Here is a 25,003-nt window from a genome sequence, read left to right on the forward strand (position 1 = left end):
TCAGACCTCATTTCCCTCCATGCGTAGACAACAGAGGCAGCGGAACACAACTAAATATATATTTAGGGAGGGAAAGGTTTTTTTTTTAAAAGATTTTATTTATTTATTTATTTATCTTTAGAGGGGAAGGAGAGGGAGAGAAACATCAATGTATGGTTGCCTTTCGTGCATCCCCTGCTGGGAGTTGGCCTGCAGGGAACCAGTCTGCAACCCAGGCATGTGCCCTGACTGGGAATCGAACCACGATCCTCTGGTTCGCAGGCCCGTGCTCAATCCACTGAGCTACACCAGCCAGGGCTGGGAAAGGTTTTTTTATAATACCCCCAAAACAATTGTTCAAACCTTGAATTCTTTGTAAAACTGAGAAAGTGACAAATCCAGAGGAGAGAAGGCAGGGAAAGGAAAACTAATCTGATTTAGCAAAATGTGTTAAACTGAGGTTGCAGAAATAACCGTACGCATTGACATATTCCCTGTCTCAGATAACTGTTGTTTTGAAACCATTAGCTTAAAACAACAGGCACTTATTATCTCACACAATTTCCGGGTGTAATTTTACTGGGTGATTCCAGCTCAGAATCTTTTACAAATCTGGCCTCGCCCCGACAGCTGTTAGTAGGAGACCTCAGTTCCTTACTGGTTATTGACTAGAGGCCTTAGTTTCTTTCTTCCTATTTTTTTTTTAAGAGAGAGAGAGGAACAAAGAGAAAAACATTGGTTTGTTGTTTCACTTATTTATGCAGCCATTGGTTGATTATTGTATGTGCCCTGACGGGGATCAAACCCAGAACCTTGGCGTATTGGGACGATGCTCTAACCAGCTGAGCTACTCAGCCAGGGATTGGAGGCCTCAGTTTCTTGATACGTGGATTGTCCATGGGCCATTTGAGTGTCCTTATATCATAGCATCTGGCATCCCCCCTGAGTGAGTCATCCAAAAAGCAGAGACAGCGATCAAGACAGAAGCCACAGTATCTTGTATAAGCTAATCTCAGAAATGACATACTGTTGTTTTTGCCATAGTCTATTAACGACGTGAACTAACACTGTCTAATCTTGGAGGTGGCTCTGCAGCCGTGTGAATGCCAGGAGGTGGGAGTCACGGGCACCGCCTGGAGCGGGCTCCCAGTGTCCCTCTGCCCTCACCACTGCACACTCCTCCCACGTGTGGAATATGCTCACCCTTTCCCAAGGCCACCGAAGTCTCATCTGATTATAGCATCAGCTAAAAATCCAGAGTGTCAGCTAAGCTAAGCCTGGGTGTGGATGAAATTTCCTTGTCTGTAGTTACTTAAGTGACTGCAGCTCCTTGCACACAGTTTCCCTCAATCTGGAGACGTGTGAACTAAAGACAAGATACGCGCCACCCGACAAACACTGGTGGGAAAGGTAAGTGATGACCTCCATACACACTTCTGTTCAAAGAGGGGAACAGGGGGTGCACGGGAGTCACCGGTCCATAAAGTCCAGTGGGGCAAACATTGGAAGGTCCTTGATTAGGGCGTGGTCGTACAGTCCTGAAAGATTCTAGGCAGCTTTTAGTTCTGTCCTCTGGCTCTCGGCCCTACCCGCTGTGTCTCCATCCTTTTTATAAGAGATAGTACATGTGTTTAGCTAAACAGCTTTCCAAACCTGTTTACTACCAATAGAATTTTGGGGAGTCCAACTGCATATGGGGTCTTTTTTTGTACTCTCTTTATCCTCTTTCAGTCCACGCTGGAGATGCAAATATAATTCTCTTAAAATCATCGTGGGTTTCCTATGAATCTTATGTGGGGTGTCTGTGGCGTGTCTTGTCTGTTAGACAAGAGCCACAGACACATGTTTATTTCAGACCCGCCATTCTCTACTTCGGGCTTCTGCTGAGACAGCTGAGAGCCCGGAGGCTGCCTTTGGAGAAGCCCTGTGGTTTGATCGATAAGATCTCTGAGTCACACCCTTACAGCCCTAAGAGGTTCTGTGGCTAGTTTGGCCGCTGCCCTGAGACACCATGTTTGATCTTTCTGGGGCCCTAATTCTGTCCCCTGCCCAGACTGTGTTCTCCTGCCCAGACTGTGTTCTCCTGCCCAGACTGTGTTCTCCTGCCCAGACTGTGTTCCCCTGCCCAGACTGTGTTCTCCTGCCCAGACTGTGTTCCCCTGCCCAGACTGTGTTCTCCTGCTCAGACTGTGTTCTCCTGCCGGTGCCCCAAATTTCATTTTTGCCAGGAAGCCACTTCCTAGCATCTGTTGCCCTCTGGGGCGGCAGGGAATTTCATAACTAGTGATGCCTGGCTTTTTGAAAAAAATCACTCTCTCCTTTAGCCTTTCTCCTCCTTTATTATATGCAGCCAGAAGGAACCAAGGCATGTCTTTAATAGCTTTTCTAGACATTTCTTTACCTAGACTACTTATCAGGAATATTTCTTACTTCTTACGTGTTAATAGCAGTTTTTTTGCTATTCCTAGAAAGGATCCCCCTTCCCAGTTGGCGGTGCAATTTTCTTCACTTTCCTTTGAGCCCTAACCGACAGCCTCCTCAGGGGCCCGCGCTTCCTGACTCTGAGCCCTCTGCCCCGTTTTTAGGCATTCGTTATCTCACTCTGAGGTCCCAAGATTCTGTGTTATTTAGTATTACTATGATCTGAGTGGTATACTGTTACTTTTGCCGTATTGTATTGGTCACACCATCAGCCTTGGTGTAATGTGAAAGGGGACTAAAATAGGTGGGAAAAGCAAGAGGCAGGAATCGTTGGGAGCCATCTGGGGAGTGTGTGCCATGTTCCTGCCCTTGGGAATCGAATAGCCCAGGGAGCATCTGTTAGTGCCCGCAGGTTCCGAGTGCTGTGTGAGACCGCCATATGTGTATTTGGTGTTTACAGCCCTGAAAGGCGCAGCTACCCCACATTGAAGCTTAAAGAGACCAAGCAACTGGTCAAGAATTCACCACAGAACCCAGATTTGAATCTAAGTTTGGGAAAAAAGACTTAGAAGCCCAGGCTTCAGGTGAAAAAGTGGGAAAATATTCTATAGGATCATTGTCTTTGCATTTAATATCTTTTTTTTTCAGTATACTTATGGTGACTTCTGTCTCATATGCAGACATCTCGGGTCATTATATTTCCCTGTTGTCCCTTCTCTGGACAGCTGCGACCTTCTTTGCCTGTCCTGTCTCCCCTCCTACTGACTGCCCTCTCACTGCCTGGTATGGAGTCCTTTCGTTCCTGAGACCTACTCTAAGGTAAATAAACTCGACCAACACTGTCTTTATAGCACGCCCCTCTCATCTCTTTTTCTCAATGTCAGCTTTCTCTCTGGCGTACCGCTTCTTCTGGTGGCCTCCGAGGCTGTTCGTTCTCCACCGTCCCTTTGCCCTCGAGTAGTAACGTTGAATCAGCCCACATCCAGCTCGGAATTATTGCTCTTTCACTCTTATACGAAAATTCTTCCTTTGAAACTTGTTCCTCTTACTCACCTTTTCTCTTTATCACCGTCTCCCTTCGCATACTCTCGTTATCAGTGTTCTGTCCTTTCTGAACTCCATCCTCATTCTGGATGACTTCAGTGACTAGGTAGCCCAACACCAGTTTTATAATTCCTCCTTCTTTTCAACTTGAGTCACCTTCATTTCCATTCCTTTCCAGCGTCTTACTCTCATGGCGAGATCCTGTGAGACACTTTGAAGTCTTCACTTTTTATGCTGCCCACTGGCCATTGTCTCCAGATCTCCGGTGGTGCTCTGCTTCCCTACACGTGCAACACCTGCTGTGGGATCTTATCAAGGCCTCTAGTTTCTGTGCTCCTTCTGTCCTTCTATCCCTCTCCCCTCCCAATTTATCAGTCAAATAAAACAGATTCTGGCTGGCATAAGTAGAAAAGGAATTTATTAAAAGATTGCAGGGTGCTCACAGAACCAACAGGGGGTCTGGAGAAGGAGCCTGGGCAACCGGCACGAACCAGGGAGGTGCACAGGCTGCACTGCCGCTGAGGTCACGCTACAAGGGCAACGTGGCTAGTTCTTCACTGCGGGCACACTGCCCTTGGACCACCACTACGAAATTCCTGCTGTGTGGCTTTTGCCTTCCTCACATGTAATTAAAAAATTGTCTCTACTTTTTGTATTGGCTTCTTAAAATGCAAAATCCAGCACAGGAATAGTTGAATGGCTGAGCCTGAGCCACATTCCTGTCCCTTCACTACCAGAAGACTGAGAGGGGAGAGATCTACCCTCTGGCTTATTCAGTGAGATGACGTGCATTCTGCTAATACACACAACAGGGGTTCCCTCAAAATGGGAGCGTTTGGATCCTGGTCGCCAAAACCAAACAAACAAAAAACACCCCCAAAAACAAAGAAGGAAAAGATGAGGAAGAAAAAGAGGAAGAGGAAAAGCAGGAGAAGGAGGCAGAAGATGAGGTGGAGGAGGAAGAGGAGGAAGAGGAGGAAGGGGAGGAAGGGGAGGCCTCCAGAAGGTCTCCTTCAGCCTCCCACTGGCTCGGGGTGTTGGGGGGGCAGTCTGCTTAAAGCGGTCTGATCCGGTTTCCTCCCCCTTATTCTCAGTAGGAACCTTGATTTGTACTCGTAAACGAGGTAAACATTAGTCCTGAACTCCCTTAACTTGTTGCCTCTACCTTTAAACATAGCTCCATCAACACCCTCCTCTCCTACCCCCTTTAGTTATGTCAGTGGAAGAGCTGTTCCTTCTCTTGTTCAAGGCTAATCTTCTCATTTGTATTCGTGAGCTCATCCACTTCTGTGTTCTCCAGGACTTTCCTTCATTAATTAAGCCTTTCATCTCTTTAGTTAAGATTATTTATTAATATCCCTTTCATGCCAGACATTGTTCAATGCCAGAGATATAAAAATGAACTTGATACAGCTTTGAAGGATTTAGTATTTAGTGGGAAAAGCAGACACAAATAATTGATTGCATCGCAATGATTGATCACAATGAAAATTGCTTACGTAATTTTTAAAATATCTTATTTTCACTAGAGTGTCAGCACATCAGTTTTGTCCCCTGCAGTGTCTCCAGTGTCTACTACATCACAGGTGTTAGTGAATATTGCGTGAATGAAGAGAAGGTAACACAGGGTGCTGAGTAAAATCAGAGGACGAGTACCTGGCCCAGCCTAGAGAATGAGAGAAGAAAGATCGGGGCGTGCGAGGGTGGAGGCTTGGTGGGAGAGGTCCCTGGAGCAGCATCGTGAAGGTTTAGAAGTCAGCAGGGAGAGATGAGGGGAGAGTGCCGGCTTGAGAGGGCAGCATGGGCGGAGGTAGGGCGTGGGGTGCGGGGGAAGGTGCGGGGTGTGAGCAGTTAAAATAGAGTTGGTAACAGTTAACGTGGAATGTTTACATTCATAGCATGTGTTTACATACATACTGTGAGTATTTTTATACATCTTGTTTAATATTTCCAGTGTTCTGTAAGTAAGGTATTATTCTCATTCTAGAAAAGTATCTTTGATCCTGAGGGAAACTAAATAACTTGCCCAAGCTCACTTCGTCTGTGAAGGTTAGAGCAGAGGTTTGTGTTTCGGGTTGTTCCTGGTGCAAAGCCTGCTGTTCTTTAAAACTACCTGTTATATTAATGCGGGGATTCCCAAACGTGGCCGCTCATCACGTCCCCTGAGGCATGAGGTTGTAAAAATACAGATTCCCCGCCCTGCCCAGGATACTGAATAGCAGGACTATCTGATAGGTCGAGGCGCTTTGCCGTGTGTTGTGTTGCTAAGGACCTTTGACTTTACCCTGATGTGACGGAGCGTTTCTGAAGGGCTTCGAGCTGGAATCTGGTGTAACCAGGTGTGTATTTTTAGGCATACTACGTTGGAAACAGTGGGAAGGATGAAGCTGGAGGTACAAGACTGCAGGCAATAAGATAATTTATATTTGCAGGTTTCTGTCTTGATTGATTTCTTCCTTTTTTGCCCTTAAATGTTCTCCAGTTTCCAAAAATTTTTCCCTTAGTCCTACCAACCTTTCATTTGTGTGTTTCCTCTTTTTCCTTGTTAAATTCTTCAAAGAAACCACTCCGGTAGTCCCCCCTTACCTGTTGGGGGATAGGTTCCAAGACCTCCAGTAGGTGTCTCAAACTGTGGGTATTACCAAACACTTAGAACCCTCTACATACTGTTTTTCTTGTATGTACGTACCTATGATAAAGGTTAGTGCCTTTTCTGTCTTAATTAAGCACTTACGCTGTGGCTGTAACTTTTGCAGTTTGAGGAGAAACGGCAAAACTAGCACGGACTTCTTTATCCTTCTCACAGTTTAATGGGTAGGAGGGCTGTCCTTCCTGTGGGTCTTAGCAGCCGTAGCGCACGGGTTTTTTTCTTTCCTTATTCGGTTGAGAACTTCCACCTTTTCACTTAAAGGAAACGCTTCATGGCTTCTGTTTGGCGTGTCCGAACTGCCAACATCCCTTCTTGCGCTTGGAGGCCATTCGTAAGTAAAATGAGGGTGACTTGAATACAAGCACCTGGGCCCTTGGGCCGATAATCGAGACAGCTACTGAGTGACAGCAGGGACTCCTGAGTGACAGCAGGGGTCTGGAGACGCTGGACTGAGGGACGGATCATTCCCTGGGTGGGATGAAGCGGGACGGTGGAAGATCCCTTTGTGATACTGAGAACAGTGGCCAGTTTAAAGCTTGTGAATCGTTTCTTTCTGGAATTCTCCATGTAATATTTTTGGGCGCAGTTGACTGCGGGTACCAAACTGTGAAAGCAAGACCATGGGTGAGGGGCCTACTGTATACTCAGTCCTAGGTTTCAGTCAGTTCAAGAAATATTTCTTCTCAGTTTCTTCATTACTTCCTCACCCTCAACAGTCCGGCTTTCACCCCATTACCCCATGTCTTCTCCAGAGTCATCTTTCATTCCAGAAGTATTTGTTGAATGTTATTTGCAAGTGTGGTCATTTCTCAGATTTTGGTTTGACGTATTAACATCTGGGATCTAAGAATGGTATCTAAGGGAATAAAGAGAATCAGTCAGTGATGGAGAAATCAGTCAACAAAGCCTTCAAGTATGGGCCTGTTTTAGAACTGGTGGTGTAGCTCTGGCCGGCGGTTCAGTGGGTTGGAAAGCTGTCCCGTACACCATCAGTTTGTGGGTTCGATCTGCGGTCGGGGCACATACCTGGGTTACCGGTTAGATCCCTAGCTGGGGCACGCATGGGAGGCATAGGTCGGTGTGCTCACATCAGTGTTGCTCTCTCGCCCTCTCTGCCCCTTCCTCTCTCTAAAATCAGTGGCCGAATCCTTGGGTGAGGATTAAAAAATTAAAAAACGCGTTGGTGGCGTGAGGAGCTGGCCCACAGGCGGTTGTAAACCGAGGGCCCTCCATCCAAACGCGGCTGAAGCAGGGTCTGATGGAGCACTGGTTTGCGTTGGGGGGTTCGAGTTCGGGGGAGTGGGCTGTGCAGTGGAGGTACGGGGTAGGCGCTTCGGGGAGAGCGGGGCCGGAAGCTAGGCAAGTGGATTTGGGAGTGCAAGTGTTGAGACTACCGGAGGGCGTAGTTTATGCATTACGTTCCTGAAGTGGTTTTGTAATAATTTGTACATTTGTTGTTGTTTAGACTGTAAAAACAAATTCCCCCGCTAAAGGAATGATAAATGTATCAGGAGGATGTTAACTTATTATGACACAGTAAAATTTTAAATTGCATAAGGATTCAGTTCGACTTTTTGGCTTGGAGCATACTCATGAAAGTCCTTCACATGGTTGTATTGTATCTGAGTAAGAAAAGTGCTGTCTTTTGTATAGTTTACTCACTCCCTCCATTTTTATGTGTTTTCTACTCAAGCTCGATGTCCCTGATTTTGGTTTTTCTGTTCTTTCTATTTTTCTTTTTTCTTTTGCTTTATTTCCCACTAAATTGTCTCTGTCAGGAATGAAAGTCAACCTAATTCTGTTCCTTAAAGTTTTGGGTCCATTTTTCCTGTTTTTTGCTTGCTTGCTTTTTAGAGTTGTTATAAATGTTCCCTGAGTGGGTAAGCAGGGAAGGAGTAAAATAAAGACTTGCTTGCAAACCTTCATGTCCAGTTGGAGCCCTTACTTTGGCATTATTGCATGACCTATAATTTTTAAGACCCTATAGTAGTAACATTAAAAATAGTCTATAAAACTGGCCACAGTTGGAGCAGTTATCTTCAGTAGGAAACAAAAATTTAGGATCCCTGAGTCCTATTTTATCATGTGCCATATATTTAATGTGAAATGAGGCAGTTCCTTGTGTCTTTTTTAAAACTACTGCATATACGAGTAATATGAAACTTGTAAACATTTCAAAGATTCAAAGCTTTTTAATGAATTATAGATATATCAATCTTGAGAGTCAAGTCAGTTGTATATATATTTATTTATAATCTAAGCCCTTTATAAAAAGGCAATGAGAGGCAGAATAATGTAGTTTGAAACAATAGAATCTTTGAAACCATATAGACTTGGGCGTGAGTCTTCAGTTTGCCGTTTACTATTTATTTGTTTCCAAGTCATTTATTTAACTTTCTAGGCTTCAATAACCTTATCTCTTGGATAAGGATAGGATACTTATGCTGAACCCAGATAATTTTTGTGAGACGTAATAAGAGCAACTTGCGTCTCCAGAGCACTCCTGTGCGCCAGGGTCTGAGCATGCGTTGCTCCCTTCAGTCCTCACAGGGACCCTGGAAGGTAGTTGTCATCGTCATCACCACCATCCCGGCTTCATGGAAGAGGAAGCTGAGCCTTAGGCAGGTTTGGTGACTTGCTGAAATTAGTAAGAGCTTCAGGATCTGGCCAATTTTGCTTGACTCCAGTACTTTAGCTTTTAAATATTTCGTAGAATCATGTATATAAAACACTTTTTTAAACAGGATTTTATTTATTTATCTTTAGAGAGGGGGGTATTACATTCTAGTATTATTTCATGATCTGATCCTCTTATAAAGTGCTTATTTCCACATATGGTCACTTCAGTTTTTGCTAATGGGCACTCTGTAAAAAGTAACATTTTCTAGAACAACCTGCTGAACATGATAGTTCTATGAAAATACATGCATTATTGCTAATATTTTCTCCAAGCTTGCCAAAATTGCATATACCTTATTGAAAACCTATATATCAATTTTAGCTTTATTTAATACTTTTAGATAATATTACTGATTTTGAAATGGATCTAACCATGGATTGGATAGAATCACTTGGATTATCAACCAGAAAATTTCTCATATATGTTAAGGTTATAGTTTAAATATGGTCTGTAGCAAGAAATTGGTTATTTCCAGAGCACAATTCTGAATTATTGCTTTATTTACATTTCTGTTAACATGATTAGTGTTAAGTTTAGTGTTAAGTTTAAATAAGACTTCTTGTCTGATGAAGGGAAACTGAGTATGGATCTTTAGAAACATTTTTAAGACCATAGTAAACACATTTTTCGCTTGTGGTGGCCATAATCAGCACAGTGTCTTTAAGAAACAAAAGTGATTAGTCTGCACAGTAGAGAACAGGAGACCAGACCCCGACCCTCGACCACATGAGTGTATTTCGGAGGGGGTTTCTTCACTAGTCCAAAGGGCTAAATGAATCTAACTTCTCTTTCTGCTCTCAGTTCTGTGGCTTTTAATTGATTTTTGTTTTCCTACTAACCTAAATATTTCATCAGCCAAACACTTCATGGAAGTTTCTCAAACTTTGTATAAAGTCTCAAACTGTCACGTGTTAATAAAAATTAAGGACGCAATGGACTGCGGTGAGTGCCGTTAGCAGCAGAATGGCACCGGACGTTACTGACAACCAGGCCTTGGTTCAGCCTCCTCGGCACCTGGATTCTGGCTCCGAGGGAGTTCAGAGCCAAGACTCCAATCCGAGCGAAGTTCATTTAGAAAGTCACAGAGGCAGAGAGTGAGCGGTGGAAGGAGTGAGCAGACGGTACATAACACAGAAACCAGAGGTGGCAAACAAGCCTGTGGATTGTTATTCAGACTCATTTGTAATCCAAGAAGCGTAGATTTAAATGACATTTATTTTTATTTGCTAAATCAGCAGAAGTTACTCACTGCCGTGAAAAATCAGTACCAATAATTGTGCTATCTTTCTTTTTGTTTTAAGATTTTATTTATTTATCTTTAGAGGGGAAGGAAAGGAGAGAAGGAAAGAAATAACAATGTATGGTTGCCTCTCGTGAGTCCCCTGCTGGGAACTGGCCTGGAACCCAGGCATGTGCCCTGACTGGGAATCGAACCGCGATCATGTGGTTCGCAGGCCCGAGCTCAATCCACTGAGCTACACCAGCCAGGGCTCTTTCTTTGATACTACTAAAAATGGGAGGTTATGTAGATTATGTTGCAACCTGGAAAAATATAATACCTGAGTGAAGTAATTAGGAGTTACAGTTTTCAAACTAGTTGGGTGGGGTAGTGGCTGAGAGAGAGCGGGATCCCACAGGGAGGAAAGATCTGGGTTCAGTCCGGCTCTGCCGCGTAGTAACTGTGGGCTTGGGCTAGTGCACAGGCCTTCCCGGACTTCGGTGGTTTTCTTCTGTCCCTAAAAATGAGATTCCTCTCTGGTAGTACATGCAGACACAGCACCTGACACAGAACCTGATACAGTGTTTATTCAGTGAGATTTTGTTGAATGAATGAATGTGGTTATTAAGTGCTTTAGATAAAAGGTTGTGTATGAAAGATTAGAGGAAAATACAGCATAATGATAATGCTCATGTTAGGGTAAAGAGGATATGAGTTAATTGACATTTCCCCATTTTCTATAATTTGATGGCATTTATAATTAAAAGAATGATCTAAACTCATTCTTAATCTTTCTCTTTTGGGTATCCTATTATACTTACTATTTGAAGAACAAATCTTGGGACTTGATTCATTTTTAAAAATTCTAACACCTTAGAGTCAAACTCAGCCCTTTTGTTTCTCTCTCCACCTTGTATCAAATTTATCAGCGAGTCTTCTCCGCTCTGCCCTTCAGAATATGTGTCAGAAGTTATCTCATTTGTCACCACCTCCACTGGCACCACCCTGGTTCGAACCACCGTGGGTCTCTCACCTGGAATACTGCAGTAGCTTCCTAGCCGGTCTCCGCTCCACCCTTGTCCCTTCCCAGTGTGTTCTCAACATAACGGCCAACACGAGGACGAGCCAGGCTGAGTCACATTACTGCTGAGACCCTGGAGTGGTTCCTCATGGCATCGGCAGTAAGAGACGAAATCCCTAATGTAGCCCACGGAGCTTGTACAGAATCTGTCCTCCACCCCCAGGCTCACATCCTTCCTTCCTTGTTTCTTACCATTCTGCTTTTCTGTTCTGCCTAAAAACTCTTCCTGCAGGTATTCAAAAGGTGGCCTCTTTCCCCTCCTTTGGGTCTGCACAGATGTCACCTTACCATGCAGCAGGCCTTCCCAAACCATCACATCACCCTTTTCCTCCACCGGCACCCCCAGCGCTCTGCATGTCCCTCCTCGGCTTTACGTTTCCCAGCGCCGTGTGACTTACTCCGTGTCTTTTACCAAGTGTGTGTAAACGTATGTGTCTCCCCCAATAAGAAATCCCACGGAGGTCGGATTTCTGTCTGTTTTGCTCCTTGCTATAACCTTAGCACCTAGAATAGCATCTGGCACATAGTAGGACCTCAATATTTGTTAAATAGGTGACTTTTTAATTGCTTCATATATGTAAATCTTAGTCTCAAATTAGTTTGAAAGCTCTTTGAGGGAGTGTCTGTCACATGTTGCTTTTGTGTGCCCCCCAGCCCCCGACTCCTCAAGGGTAGAAAAGGCAAGGCCAGGTGGGCACACTAGGGTACTGCAGTCGGTATCGGGGGCACTGAGTCCTCCGGCCTCTCGGGCTAGCACTCGACCCAAACTGCGTGAGGTAGAGGATGGGCTGGAATGTTCTGTATCTTGATCTGGGCGGTGGCTCTATGACTGAATACACGAGCGAAAACTCACGCAGCTGTGTGTTTAAGATTAGTGCACCTTTGGTACTAACTTGTTTGTGTATGATGACTCAGTAAAAAGGTTTAAAAAAACTTTGTTCCATTCTTTGATATCGCCAGAGGAAGTTACATGTGATAAATGATACATTAAGACAATTAGGAAAGAGTTCTGTGTGTTCTTCTTTATTGAGAATTTCTATAGTTTGTTGAAATTTTTTGTGTTGAATTAAAAATTAAAGTAAAATAATTATTATTTCCTTTGTCTTTTTCAGAGCTGGAAGTAGCAGAATTGCACAGGAAAGTCAAAGAGGCTTTTGAAGTGTTTGATCATGAGTCGAATAACACAGTGGATGTGAGGTGTGGAAATATTTTCTTTGTCTCGTTCTGAATTAGTGATACAACTCATAAATGGAAGAGGCCTCTTTCGTCTCCTTTTTACATTCCTTGGATTTATCATGCTATTTAAAGTATTTATTTTGCTGTGCTCTATCAAAAATCTTTTTGCTAACTGGTGTTCCATATCAGTACTCTTTCTTATTCTTTATAATCTGGTGAAAAGAACACATCTACATTGCCTACTCTAACCTATTGACGCTCAATTCTGTGAGTCAGATAAACGGAACTGTAACTTTAGTGTTAGACATAAATTTGGTGTTCAGGAAATTTTTGTGGAGTGAATGAATAGAATTTTCTTTTAAAAGAAATCAGTATGCGTTATCAAGCCATGAGTGGGATACAACCCGGAAAGATTAATAATGCTTAAGCAATGATATACTTCCCAAGGAAAACAATGAAAAGAACCAAAACAAAAGAACATGAAATAATGAAAGACATGCGTAGTGGTAGGTCTGGAATGGAGGACAGGAAACAAAGACTAGTTTGAGACCAGAAAGCAAAATAAAGGCAAAAGGTCAGCATGTCACCGTTCTGTTCTCCCTTCCCCTTCCCTAGCTTTGCACAGGGGGAGGATTAGTGGAGGTTCTGTCTCAGTAGACACTGCGGGTCTGGTGCTGGGACTGCCTGGCAGCCGGTGGGTTTCTCCTCACTACATACAACATGGTGAACTGAGCCCGCTGCCTCCCACCTGTCTGCCTGGGGCCAGCTGGGGTCTGGAATCTGACGGCCTGGGTTTCAGCCCTGGCCAGTGGTGGTGAGTGACTCATTCATTCTGCCTGTGCACAGTTTCCATGTTCGCCTCACAGGACTGGTGAGCGTACGCAGTGCTCCCAGCGTGGTTTGGAGACCCCTTTGTCCTAAGGACCCTCTCAGGGGTCTATGAAGTCGAAGGTGTTTTTATCGTAAGTCAGAGACAGTGTTTGCTATTTTCATTCTCGTTTTTCCCACAAGTGTGTGTTGGAGTTTTGGAAAAGCCAAAACACGATGTGTGTGCTATCGCAGCAGGTGATCGCAGACCCAGACAGGGGACGCCAGCTGTCTTCTGTGAGGGCAGACGTGGAAGAGAGTTGCAAACACGTAAAGCATATAAATAACCTTAATATATCCAACTGATCTCCCATTAATGGATATTTAGGTTGTTTCCAGACTTTTGCCTCAATAGTCCATGTTGCAGAGAATATCTTAGTGTGCATATTATTTTGCACAAGTGAGAATTTTTCTCTAGAATAAATGTATTCCTGGAAATATGTCAAAGCGCGTGAAGGTTTTTGGTAGGTATTGCTGTCTTCACAATAGTCTCTCACTTTGTCACCTGCCTGTCCCCCACTCCCTCTTCAACAGACTTTAAAAGTCAAAGGTCAAGATTTTTGCTAATCTAATATGTGAGAAATAGAAACTCATGTTAAATTTCATTTTTGTAGTTATGGGCATCTTTTCCTACGTCTTAAAGTGACTTGTATTTCCTTTGGTGTGAATGGGGAGTTCATGATCGCTCCCCATTTTCCCCATTGAATTGTTTGTATATTTTTCCCTGTTGAATTTTTATATATTAAAGATCTTAGCCTTAATCTGTGAAATGTATGCCATCTGTCTTTTGGCATTCAGAAATTTAAAAAAATAGTCAAATCACACATTTCTTGAGTGTGGATTTAATTTTTAGAAACAAACAAAAGTCATTGGAGTAGTTTTATTAGGATAAATTAAAGTTACCCTGAATCAAGATAGCTTGATAAAAAATAAAAAGCGTATAAATACCTCTAAAAGCAAAGAATACCTCTAAAGTGAAAAAGCTAATTTTTCCATGTAGCTCATACATTTAATTGGAAAGTGACTCAAATTGTATTCACAAAAAGTGTAGCTTTTTATAATCTGTTTTTTAAAAAGAAATCTTTGGTGTTAGCAGAATAAATGTGCTCTAGAAGTCAGTAGAGTCCATTGCTGGCTCCCATCATTGATTTTTTTATGTGCTACTCTCTTATTATGTCATTTTCCTTCTCTATAAAATTGAAATAATAATACCTCATCATTTAAGACATAGGAATATTTAGGGTTTCAAGTGAAAGAATATGAAAAGTACGTAAGATGAGATCCACTTACGTGTTTTTTAACAACCGGTTCTAACCAGTTGCAGAGCAGATGGATGCTCAGGAACCTGGTGAGCTGGATGACGCAGGGTCCAGTTCTGGAATCCAAGTGCCGGGCTTCTCCTCTCCCCAGCCACGTCTACTGTGTCACAGTGGTCTCATTATCAGTATTCCAGACTGTTCAGTGTTTACTCTGCACCCGCCTTGCCTGTAGGAGGTTTTCCCTAACGTTTCTCAGTCATTAGGCAGCGTGTTGCAGCCCAGCAGCTCCTGGTTCTGTCTTGCTAAAGCGGGGTCTCTTTTTTCTCTGCTTCCACGTCAGCGCAGCCTGTGTCTGAGGCACACACCACCCAGTATTTGTCTGTTTCCCTGTTAGGGAGATTTCAGTTTCTTAAGCAATGGGCAGGAACCTTCCGTATATTATGTCTTGTCTAAAATGCAGTAAGATGTAGGTAACGAGAACCTTTTGGTAATGTATTGGAAATGGCTCTTCCTAAGAGGACTAAAGGTGCCGTAAATAATACTTCTGTTTTTCACATTTAATACTATTTTTTAAAGATTTTATTTTCTTACTTATTTATATTTAGAGGGGAAGGAGAAAGGGAGAGAAACATCAATGTATGGTTGCCTTTTGTGCATCCCCTGCTGGTAGCTGGCCTGCAAGGAACCGGCCTGCAACCCAGGCATGTGCCCTGACTGGGAATCGAACCGTGGTCCTCTGGTTCGCAGGCCCACGCTCAATCCACTGAGCTACACCAGCCAGGGCCACATTTAATACTATTTTTGAACATAAGTGAATAGACATTTTATAATTCACTTTTATCAGGTAGTAAAGAGTCTGAGTAATACAGAGAAATTGTTTGGACAGTTTCCCCAAATAATTATGGGAAAGCTTAAGACTACTAAGAGAGCTTTTGAAAAATGACATAGGTAAATGGGTGTGCATTGTGCAACGGAAAACATATTATAAATTACAAAAGAGGAATGGGATTGTTGGACCCACAGACTCCTTGGTAGGGAAGAAACTCTAAAACCTGGGGCTTATTCATGCAGTGATATTTCACACATATGAATGAAAGGAATGATGAACTGTGACTTTGTGTGTAATTTAGATAAATTTCAGAAAAATGTTCAATTATAAAATTTCAAAAGGAAGAAAACATATATAAATTTTTTTCGTAGAGGATTTTTATTTATTTATTTAAATATATTTTATTGATTATACCACTACAGTTGTTCTATTCGCCCCTTCATTCCCCTCCACCCGCACACTCCCTCCCCCACCATTCTCCCCCCTTAGTTTATAACCATGTGTCTCAAGTTCTTTAGATTCTATATTTCCCCCACTATTCTCGCCCTCCCCCTATCTATTTTCTACCTACCATCTATGCTATTTTCTGTGCCTTCTCCCCCCTTCTCCCCCTCCCACCCCCCTGTTTCTAACCCTCCATGTGTTCTTCATTTCTATGGTTCCACTCCTGATCTAGCTGTCCTCTTGGTTTGCTTTTGTTTTAGGTGTGGTTGTTAATAACTGTGTGTTTGCTGTCCTTTCACTGTTCATATTTTTCATCTTCTTTTTCTTATATAAGTCCCTTTAGCATTTCATATAATAAGGGCTTGGTGATGATGAACTCCTTGAACTTGACCTTATCTGAGAAGCACTTTATCTGTCCTTCCATTCTAAATGAAAGTTTTGCTGGATAAAGCAATCTTGGCTGTAGGTCTTTGGATTTCATGACTTGGAATACTTCTTTCCAGCCCCTTCTTGCCTGTAAGGTCTCTTTTGAGAAATCCGCTGACAGTCTGATGGGTACTCCTTTGTAGGTGACTGTCCCCTTATCCCTTGCTGCTTCTAGGATTCTCTCCTTCATTTTGGTCTTGGCTAATGTAATTATGATGTGCCTTGGTGTGTTCCTTCTTGGGTCCAACTTCTTTGGCACTCTCTGAGCTTCCTGGATTTCCTGGAAGTCTATTTCCTTTGCCAGACTGGGGAAGTTCTCCTTTATTATTTGTTCAAATAAGTTTTCCACTCGTGGCTGTTTCTTTCCCCCTTCTGGTACCCCTATAATCCGGATGTTGGAACGTTTAAAGATGTCCTGGAGGTTCCTAAGCCTCTCCTCATTTTTTTGAATTCTCATTTCTTCATTCCTTTCTGGTGGGATGTTTTGTTCTTCCTTCTGGTCCATTCCATTGATTTGAGTCCCAGTTTCCTTTCCATCACTATTGGTTTCCTGTGCATCTCCCTTCATTTCAATTAGTTTAGCCTTCATATGTTCCTCTAATTTGTGACTATAATCTACCAGTTCTGTGAGCATCCTGATAAATAGTGTCTTGAATTGTGCTTCTGAGAGACTGGCAATTTCTCGGTCGCTTAGAGTTATTGGCTCTGGGACTTTGAGTTCTTCTTGCACCATCTTTTGGGCTGTTCGTGCCTGTTCCATAGCAGGATCGGAGCCCTAAAGTGTTCACTAGAACAGGGCAACTAAGTCGCTGGGTTGTGACGTTATATGTGGGGGTGGGGTCAAAGAGGGACAATGGCTTCCCATCTGCCGCCTGCCGCCTCGGCCCCGGCGCTGCAGCCACCACCATCACCAGGCCCACACGTTTTGTTCCACTGCACGAGAGTGTGCCACCGCCGTCAGCCCTCCACCACTGGGTTCGCCCCCTGGGGCCTGTGTGGTCCGTCTCACTGTGTGCGATTGTGCGACCGCGGTCAGTCTGCCCCACACCCCGACTGGTTCCGGACTGCCTGCGCGTCTAGGTCAGGGGACCTGTCCTGCCCGACCCAGCTCTGCTGCTGGCTCCGCCCCTCTTACCGTCCCCGTTGAACGGTTCGTAGTTGTCGGACTCCCGTATAATTCCGTTTTCTGGTCTTTGGGTGTGTCCTAGTTCTCCAAACCTTTGTTGTATTCAAACTTGGTTGTGGGAGAAGGCACCCTGTTTCCACCTATGCCTCCATCTTGGCGGAAGTCTCCCATATATAAATTTTAAACACACAGATTAATCATATCTATTGTTTATGAGTCCAAAGACATCCATGGTCACGGTCAACATCATCTTTGAAATAGTGGATGCATCTGTAGATGGGGGAGTGGTAGCGAGTGGGGCTTTAGCTGTTTCTGCAATGTTTTAGTGTTAAGGTAAAAGTCTGAAGCCTGTGTGGCAAAATATTAATATCTGCTAAATGTATATCACTGTTACACTTTTTCTGTACTTTTTCTGAAATATTTCACAATTAAACAGAAATAAGTATTTTTTATATGTTTTTTTAAATTCTTGTTCAAGTAGAAATAAATATTTTTAAACAGTGGTTTATATCTTGTCTTTTCACCATCTTGCTTTCCAGTTGCTTTGTAAAAAATTGATTTGCTTCTAATAGCCCTTTTTATGTACTGTGATTAGAAGAATAGCAAAGTTTTAAAAAATCATCCAAAATTTTATCTCCTGAAATAAGAGGTGTTAATGCTAGAGAACTATCATTGTAGACCTGTTTATGTCCATGGCGTATAGGATAAATGGCTAGAAAGGCGGGGAGTTAGTAAGAAAGGAGGAGGGAGAAAGAGAAGAAAGGAAAAAGAGAAATTATGGAAGAAAAAAGTTCTAGACTGCAGGGTGTGGCAAAAGTAGGTTTACAGTTGTGAGTACGCACAGTAGGGAGTTTACTCGGGTATTATTATTATTCATTAATTATGGTATTCCCATAGGAACAACTGTAGTATATAATTTCTGCCAGGGCAGGAGTTTGTCTGTTCTGTTTACTGCTCTATTTTCAGCAACTACAACTGTGTTTGTCCCATAGTAGATGCCCAATAAATATTTATTAAATGAATGAAGGAAGAGACTATCCTATAAAAATAAGATCATCGTAATCATACCTTTTAAAAATAAAAAATATTTTCCCGACCAGGTAGCTCAGTTGCTTAGTATCATCCTGGTAAGCCAGGGTCATGGGTTTGATCCCTAGTACATACAAAAATGAACCAGAGAATCATCAGTAAGTGGAACAACAGACGAGTGTTTCTCCTTTTCTCTTTTCCTCCCTCTCTAAAATCAATTAAAAAATTAATTGTATTCAAATGAAATTAAATTGAAGAATTTGTGGAATCTGAAATGTTAGTTGGCTATGAGAGACATTATTTTAAATTGAGAAAGGATAATGAGAAAAACATTGAAATTATAGTCTGTGTGTGTTTTAAAAATGTCCTGTTTCAAATATAAAAAGTGTCAGTTGATTCCTTGCCATGGAAGATACAGACATTAGCACTTAAAAAATTCCTTCCACTTTTTTCCTTAAGTTCTCTAATTTATCTTAGTTATATTATTATTTTTACATTGACAAGGTAGAGTATTCATACTTTACTTAATATTCACATGCTTTTTTAGTTTACTTTCCCTGTATTTGAATGGGATTACTGCTAAGCATCATTTCCCTTCACCCTGGAATTCTCTATCTTGATTTCCGTTGTCAGGATTCTCACCATTTTTTTCTTTCAGGAAGTGTTCATGGCTATTTTTCCTCAGTCCTTTTGTTTAAAATCTTTTCTGTATAGTTAAATAATTTGTACTTGAATGACATCTTATAAGTTTATACCAGCATTTGTAATGGTTGCAAGGTGTTCCAGTGTGTGGTTGTACCATTATTTAATGTAGCTCCTAATTTTGGAAATTTGAATTTCTTTATACTATGATGCTACTATTGTGTCAAGGGTGAAATTAGTAATGTGTCATTGTTCAAAGACTTCATCTCTTTCCTAGACTGCCAAAAGTGAACTCCTGTTAGTCCTTTTCCTAAAGAGAAAGGCATCCCGGTTGGGAGAGAGGGCATCTCAGTCTACATAGCTACATCCTGAGAGGAGGGGGTGGTGGGCGTAAGCAGGAAACTGCCCTGGTCCCAGTGTCTGTGGCCCCCAGCTTCCCACGATGACTTCCCAACCGGACTCTGATAGTGTTTGGAGGCTGGGCCTTTGGGAAGTCTGCAGACCATGGGCTGGAGCCCCGGGGGTGGGATTCGCACCCTAGGAAGGAGACCAGGGCGCGGGCCGGTCCTTTCTGCCGCCTGACGCGCAGCGGAAGAGCAGCTGCCCGGGGAGGGGCTTCCCACCGGACGCTGAGTCTGCCTGCACCGCGGTCGTGGGCTTCCCAGCCTCCAGAATTGTGAGAAACGAGGGCCTGTTGTTTGTTAGCACTCGGTTTATGCTGTTTTGTGATAGCAGCCCAAACTGACTGACAGAGAAACCCAGAGGAGTGTGCTCAAAATGTCAAAGGGGGAAGTAAATTTGAGAGACGTGGGTCCTAGTCTATGATACGAAAGGGTTAATCAGGAGAGGGAGTTGAAGTCTTCAAAACTACCTGTGAATAGACAATATATTTCTATTCATGTGGTGAGAATGGAAAGAACAAAGTATAGAGAAAAGTCCCTCCAGTCCCCTTTTGCCAGCCATCCAGAACCCCTCCAAAATATTAGCAAGTGGCACTAATGGCACTAATGGCACTGTGGCACTAATTTCTAGGGGTAGCTCCAAAAATAGTAGGCATATACAAGGAGATTCATATGTGCTATTTTTACCACCCCACCACCCTGTTTGCTAGAATGGTCGCATGTTTCTGTAGTGCGGTACTGTTGCCATGGGGTGGGGTCAAACCCGTGACGAAGTTCATTTTCATGGCTGCCCGGTAGTATCCGGGAGTCTGGAATGGATGTAGCTTTCTAGTTCAGTCTTAGTGTGAGTGTGTAAATGTCCCCAGGTTTTAGTGTATTGGAGGGTATCACAAAGGGCGGGAGGCCTGGAAATCCCAGGAAACTATGTCCCAGGATTTGTAGATGGGAGATGATTGACAGAAGGGTCAGTATAAGGGTCATAGAAGGGTGTTGTGACAGAAGAATGACGCTTGGATTCAGGCTACCCTGTTGAGGACCCTTGATTGGCTGTTGTGACAAAGAAGACCCTTTCTGTATTCGTTGTCTTTGGAGGCCAGCTTTGGTGACTGTGGATTGTAAGTATCTGTCTGTTGGACTGTACAGTCTCGATCAGGGCGAAATCGGCTGAATGGCTACTACACTTCGGAGCCCGAGGCGGGGTCGCTGGTCTCAGGGAGAGTACTTCCGGGGCCTTGGGGGTGGGTCCTCTGCGGCTCCAGGTTCATTGTCCTGTAACTTCAGCCTGGGCTCCTTGATGCAGGAAGTAAAACGCTGGGTTCGCTCGAAAAGCGTCAGCCCTGTTCAGTGTGCAAGACTTCATGCAGATGCGTAATACAGAACAGGTCATGGCAGTGTCTTCATGAGTTTTGAAAGGTAGAGGGGATACACACCCCAGAATATTACCATGTGCACAGATGGTTGTGGGCACATTTAGAGATCTGGTTCCCTCTCATTGTTTCTGTTGGTCGGGCTCTGTGAGCCGGCACCGGCCCAAACAGCCCTTTCGGTGTTCTCAGCTGAGGCCAGGGTGCTGTAAGGGTATGTTTGGAGATGCGACGTGAGAGTGGTTATTCCTCAGGTGCCGCCCCCACGACTACGGTGCGGAGTCACTGGGTGCTGGACTTTGTTGCAGCACTGACCATTGTCCTCGCGGAGTGGCCTCACCGAACTTTCCCCACAGGAGCCCAAGGAAGGGTTTGGGGCCCCTAGACGTCTTGGTGCGCTGGGTCCTAGGCTGAAGCTGGTTGAGGGCGGCCTGCTCAGAGGAGGCTGATGGGTGTAGAAGAAGAGCCATCATTGTCTTGCTGCTCCTGGCCAGCATGACATGAAGAATGCCACCCTTTGAAACTTTTTCCACAAATCAGGAGCTGTGGGTACTGGGTGCACTTGTAGTCACCTAACAAAGTCCGGGAGTTGTTTGGAGTTGCCCCAGGTGTGTGTGGCCAGTGGGTAGTGCGAAGGAGCAGTGGTAGCTGGTGGTTCCGCCTTGCACACGAAGCAGCCAGCCCATCTTCGTACAGTCGGGTGTAGCAGTGGATTCCGAGGTCTCTGTTCCAGATGAAGGAGTGACAGCAGCTTGTCTCTTTTGTCTACAGGGAGGGCGAGGCAAGGTCTCCGATCTGAGCTTTCCCTGGGGAGGTGAGAAAGGCGGGGCTGGGCGGGGTGCTCTTCCAGTGGCCGTGAAAGGGGGTGTGGTTCCGTTACCAGGGTCCCAAGGAGCATGGGGGTCATCGTGTCTGTCTCTGAGGGGCTCGCAGTGTTCGGAGGCCCCTGCAGGATGCAGCGGTGAGCCGGCCCAGAAGCCAGCTCTGGGTGCTGTCATTCAAGCATGTGTCTGTTTAATTAAAGGCATGGTAGCTACGCCAGCAACTCACCCAGGGCCTTCTTCTGTTTCAGTTTTTGAGTTACTGAGAGGTGCCACTCAAGTGTCTACTTTTTTCTGAAAACCACTCACACATTTAAAAAATAATTATGAACCCTCCACGAGAGCTCATTTTAGGCTCTCTTTCCTTTGCTCACCTAATTCTAAGAGTATTTATGTTTTTAACCAAAAGTTTAAGTTTCTTGTTTTTCTTGAGATATAAACGTGTGAAAGACAAAATGGACTTACTCTCTAGGTTCTGTAACGTGGAGCAGCCCGTGGGCCCAGGATGGCTATGAAGGCAGCCCAACCCAAAATCGTAGGTTGACTTAAAACCTTTTTTTTGCTCATCAGTTTTCATGAGTGTTTATGTATTCAGTGTGTGGCCCAAGACAACTCTCCTTCTTGCAGTGCGGCCTGGAGACGCCGGAAGGTTGGCAGCCCTGGCACAGCACGGCCTTCCATTTACAGACGGCGTTGCTGTACAGCAGAGAGTGCGGCTGGTTCTGTGGGGTTACTGGGAAATGCACGGGTGAGGGTGGGTCAGGGTCATTCGGTGACTGACCTGCTCGCTGCCCGAGGGAGCCGAGGTCTTGTCATGTGGGCATGCTGATCCCTACACACAGAGAAGTGGTGGGACTGGATTTGGGTTTTCAGAAGGAGAACTCTACCTGCAGGATGGTAGGTTAGTTGGCATGTGGACTAGAGCAGGTGGTTCCTCTTTCAAGGTGCTCCTAAAAAAAACCAACCAAAACCACCACCACCACACACACACACACACACACACACACACACACACACAGAGAAAAATAAGCAGACACTCAAACAGGGACTTGAAGAACCAACGTCAGCGCACCAACTCTTTAACAAGGAGCAGCTACAAACAAGGCCGTGGAGTGGGAGGATCTCCTTTGCTCTCTCCGAGGGGTCTCAGGGCTTGGGGAGTTTGGGTAACCGTGTGCCTGTGCAGTTGTCACGGGTGAGCACAGGTAACCAGGTTCTTGGTGACTGTGGACAAAGAATTGAACCCAACACACAGAGTTCATAGCATAGAGAGAGAGAGAGCGGATTTATTAGGCGACAGTACACTGCACAGAACATGGGAGCAGGCCAACTCCGAGCAGAGACTGACCTCAGGGGCTGGAGGGATTCTGTTCTCTATCACTGGCTAGTTGTGGTGGGCTTTTATTGCCCGTGTGCAAGTAGTTGTATTACTTTTAAGCTACTGTGCATGTGGTCTCCCATGGTTTTCCTTGACTGGCCAGTGGGGAAGGGAGCTACACAGTATTACTTTATTGTAATGCTATTATAATGAAGCAGGGATCGTGTAGCATCTTCGGCCCAGGTGCATTCCTGAGTCACCATGATTCAGTGCCTTTCCAGAAAGTGGGAACAACCGGTCTTAGAACAGGGTCTCTGTACAGGTGTCCTTTATCTGAGCCCTGGGGCACTGCCAGAGTTTCCTCCTTCCTGTCTCCTGCCTCCCAGGGGCCTCGAAGCTGCCCCACAAGCCCAGCTCTTCCGGGGCTGCACACAGAATGCAGCGCAGAACTGGCACTGGGAGCCCTCCAACCTGAAGACCTGGAGGCGCTCACGAACCCACAGCCTGGAGCCTGGCAGAGACGAGGGCACCCAGGGGCAGGCGCCCCAGGGGCAGGCGCGGGGAGGGGAGTGCAGGGAGGGGGAGTGCCTAGCTGCACCCTCCCAGTAAGGACCCCTTTGATGACTAACTCACCCTTATCTCTGTGTCCTGAGGTGTCCTCTGGCTCGGGCCATGAGCTGGAATGCCTAGCAGTCTGTGCTGGCGGAGGGCACACATAATTGCGTGGAGAGGTCTCTGTCGTTATTCAAAAATATTCCACTCCTCAAACATAGCAAACTACAAAAAACTTCTGCCTCATAACCACCGCCCCCAGCTAATGTCCTATCACTGTCTTTCTCTTCATAAATATCTTAATAAGAAAATGAGTTTGCTTTTATTGACCACTTTCCCTATATTAATACTGTATGATTTCACTCATGTGTGGAATCTAATGAACAAATTGAACTAACAAGCAAAATAGAGACAGACTCCTAGATAGAGAGCAGGCTGACAGCTCTCCAGGGCAGTGTAGGGGATGGAAGGATCGATTGAAAAAGAAAAAGGACTCATGAAAAAAAAAAAAAAGCCCTGGCTGGTGTAGCTCAGTGAATTGAGGGGGGGGCGGGGCCTGCACACTAAGGGATCACGGTTCGATTCCCAGTCAGGGTACATGCCTGGGTTGCAGGCCAGTTCCCAGTGGGGGACACACGAGAGGCAACCATACATTGATATTTCTTTCCCTCTCTCCTTCTCCTCCCCTTTAAAGATAAGTGAATAAAATAAAAAAAATTTAAAAAAAAAAGAAAAAGGACTCATGGACATGGACAAACAGTATAGTGATTGTGGGGGGAAGAGGAGTGGGTGGGGATGGAAGAGGGTATAAGGGGGATAAATGGTAATGGCAAAAAAAAAAATAGCTCTGGCTGGTGTGGCTCAGTGGATTGAGCACCGGCCTATGAACCAGGGAGTTGCCTGTTCGATTCCTGGTCAGGGTACATACTTGGCTTGCAGGCCAGGTCCCCAGTAGGGGGCATGCAAGAGGCAGCCAGACATTGATGTTTCTCTCCTTCTCTTCCTCTCTTCCTTCCCTCTTCTCTAAAAATAAATAAATAAAATCTTCAAGAAAATTAAATAAAAATTATTTTAAAAATCACGTACAGTTTGTAATTTGAATTCTTTCTCCCAACTCCATCCCCATTTGAACTGCGTTTCCTGACGTCACTAATCATCTCTTTCCTTGTTTCCCATTATATCACCTTTTGTTTTTTCCAGACATCCCCAGCTTTTCCTTCTCAGCTCCTTTTGGGGACAGCAGTCCCTTCACTTGGCTTCTGAATACCCGCCAGACTCTCACCCCCATCCCTCTTTTCGCTCACTCCCTTTCCTGGGAGGTCTCCTCCGCACCCAAGTCGGGACCTAGAAGACATCAGGTCTTACAAGCATTAGAATATATGGGGTGGATTTCTTTATGCCATTACTGTCAAATTTAACCTTTTCGTTCTTTAAAAAAGCTTTTTATTTTGACATTCATTGCAGAGTTACAGACATGCAAGAAAAGATCGAGGGCTCCTGTGCATCCTTTGCCCAGCTCCCCTGATGGCCGGGGCCCGTGGAGCTGGTCCCTAGAGACTGCCCTGGGCTGTCACCAGCCTTCCCACCGACCTCCCTTCTGCCTTCCGGGGTCCTACCCAGAACCCTAGGCTGCATTCGTTTTCTCGTCTCTGTAGTCCTCCAGTCTGTGACAGTT

The 25,003-nt window shown here is 44.6% G+C and overlaps 1 protein-coding gene across 1 annotated transcript in view; it reads left to right on the top strand.

Moving 5' to 3' along the window:
- DRC8 (dynein regulatory complex subunit 8) overlaps positions 1 to 25,003 on the top strand; it is a 57,810-nt gene that overhangs the window by 13,870 nt on the left and 18,937 nt on the right. Inside the window, exon 2 of the mRNA XM_037069475.1 lies at positions 12,187 to 12,271. Within this exon, the coding sequence (XP_036925370.1) occupies positions 12,187 to 12,271 (85 nt within the window). The remainder of the gene's footprint in view (positions 1 to 12,186; positions 12,272 to 25,003) is intronic.

This window comes from Sturnira hondurensis, unplaced genomic scaffold (assembly GCF_014824575.4).
Source record: "Sturnira hondurensis isolate 20B ecotype Veracruz unplaced genomic scaffold, ASM1482457v3 Scaffold0018525, whole genome shotgun sequence".
Lineage (NCBI taxonomy): Eukaryota > Metazoa > Chordata > Mammalia > Chiroptera > Phyllostomidae > Sturnira > Sturnira hondurensis.